The 1,406-nt window shown below is 42.9% G+C and overlaps 1 protein-coding gene across 1 annotated transcript; it reads left to right on the plus strand.

Moving 5' to 3' along the window:
* Positions 1-7: 7 nt before the first annotated feature.
* LOC114635370 (olfactory receptor 2A1/2A42-like) lies at positions 8-901 on the plus strand (the record flags this gene model as incomplete). Its single annotated transcript, XM_028783993.1, has 1 exon — positions 8-901. A coding segment is annotated over one exon (894 nt), but the record flags the coding sequence as incomplete, so codon positions are not given.
* Positions 902-1,406: the final 505 nt, after the last annotated feature.

Genomic DNA, 1,406 nt, shown 5'->3' on the forward strand with positions numbered 1-1,406 from the left:
ATTCTGTCTTGGCAGAAGGATTCACCTTGTTCTTTTTCTACTTTTCTCTCTTTTATATATTTTCACAATACTGGGGAATGGGACCATCCTTGCAATAATCTGCCTGGACTCCAGACTCCACACTCCCATGTACTTCTTCCTGTCCCAGCTGGCTATTGTCGATATGGCCTATGCCTGCAACACAGTGCCACAGACACTCATAAACCTCTTGGATGAGACTAGGCCCATAACCTTTGCTGGATGCATGACACAGACCTTCCTCTTCTTGGGTTTTGCACACACAGAATGTGTGCTCCTTGTGGTGATGTCCTATGACCGCTATGTAGCTATCTGCCATCCGCTACACTACACTGTCATCATGAACTGGAGAGTGTGTACCATCCTGGTTGTTGTTTCCTGGATAGTTAGCTTTCTTCTGGCTCTGGTCCATGTAGTCCTCATGCTGAGGCTGCCCTTCTGTGGACCTCATGAAATCAATCACTTCTTCTGTGAAATCCTGTCTGTCCTCAAGCTTGCCTGTGCTGACACAACACTCAATCAAGTAGTTATCTTTTCAGCTTCTGTGTTCGTATTAGTAGGGCCGCTGTGCTTTGTCCTAATCACCTACACCCGCATCCTGCTGGCAATCCTGACGATCCAGTCAGGGGAAGGTCGCAGAAAGGCTTTCTCCACCTGTTCTTCCCACCTCTGTGTGGTCGGACTCTTCTTTGGCAGTGCCATCATCATGTACATGGCCCCCAAGTCCCAGCACCCAGAGGAGCAGCAGAAGGTCCTTTTTCTGTTTTATAGCTTTTTTAACCCCATGCTGAACCCTTTTATCTACAGCCTGAGGAATGCTGAGGTCAAGGGTGCTCTCAGGAGGACACTGAGCAAAGCAAGTCATTCCCAGTTGGTGTGGTGATCTGAACAGAAGTCTTGGTAGTTTTCTCTAATCCTGATCTTCAATTATTTCCTAAATCCAGAAGTGCTCACCATCTTTTGCTATAATGTCTAATTACATTGGATCAAAATATCCTAACCTGCAGGATTTATAATGTCATATTCCTGAGCTTCCTCAGAGATAAAACCTTGTAAGAGGTATTTTTCCTTTCTAGTTGAACTGATTAGCTCAAAAATTAAATAGTATTTTAATCATTCTCTGGGTCTTTTTAGTTTAGTCTATTCATCAATTTCTTTAATTTAATGACGTGACAAAATGCATAAGATGCAGAAGAAAAGGAAACCATATCCAAAACATATGCCCTGCATCTTATCATACACAAGACGGTTCCCACAACTACACTTGACCAATCCAGGAATTATTTGGAGGACTCTAGCCTTTATCTATGGAATGTATTACTGAAAATGAAAATTACTGACATGTTATGGAGTTAATTTGTTGGGCTGAGTGAAGGAACAGATTTAAA

The sequence above is a fragment of the Grammomys surdaster genome, unplaced genomic scaffold, assembly GCF_004785775.1.
Source record: "Grammomys surdaster isolate TR1022 unplaced genomic scaffold, NIH_TR_1.0 101728, whole genome shotgun sequence".
Lineage (NCBI taxonomy): Eukaryota > Metazoa > Chordata > Mammalia > Rodentia > Muridae > Grammomys > Grammomys surdaster.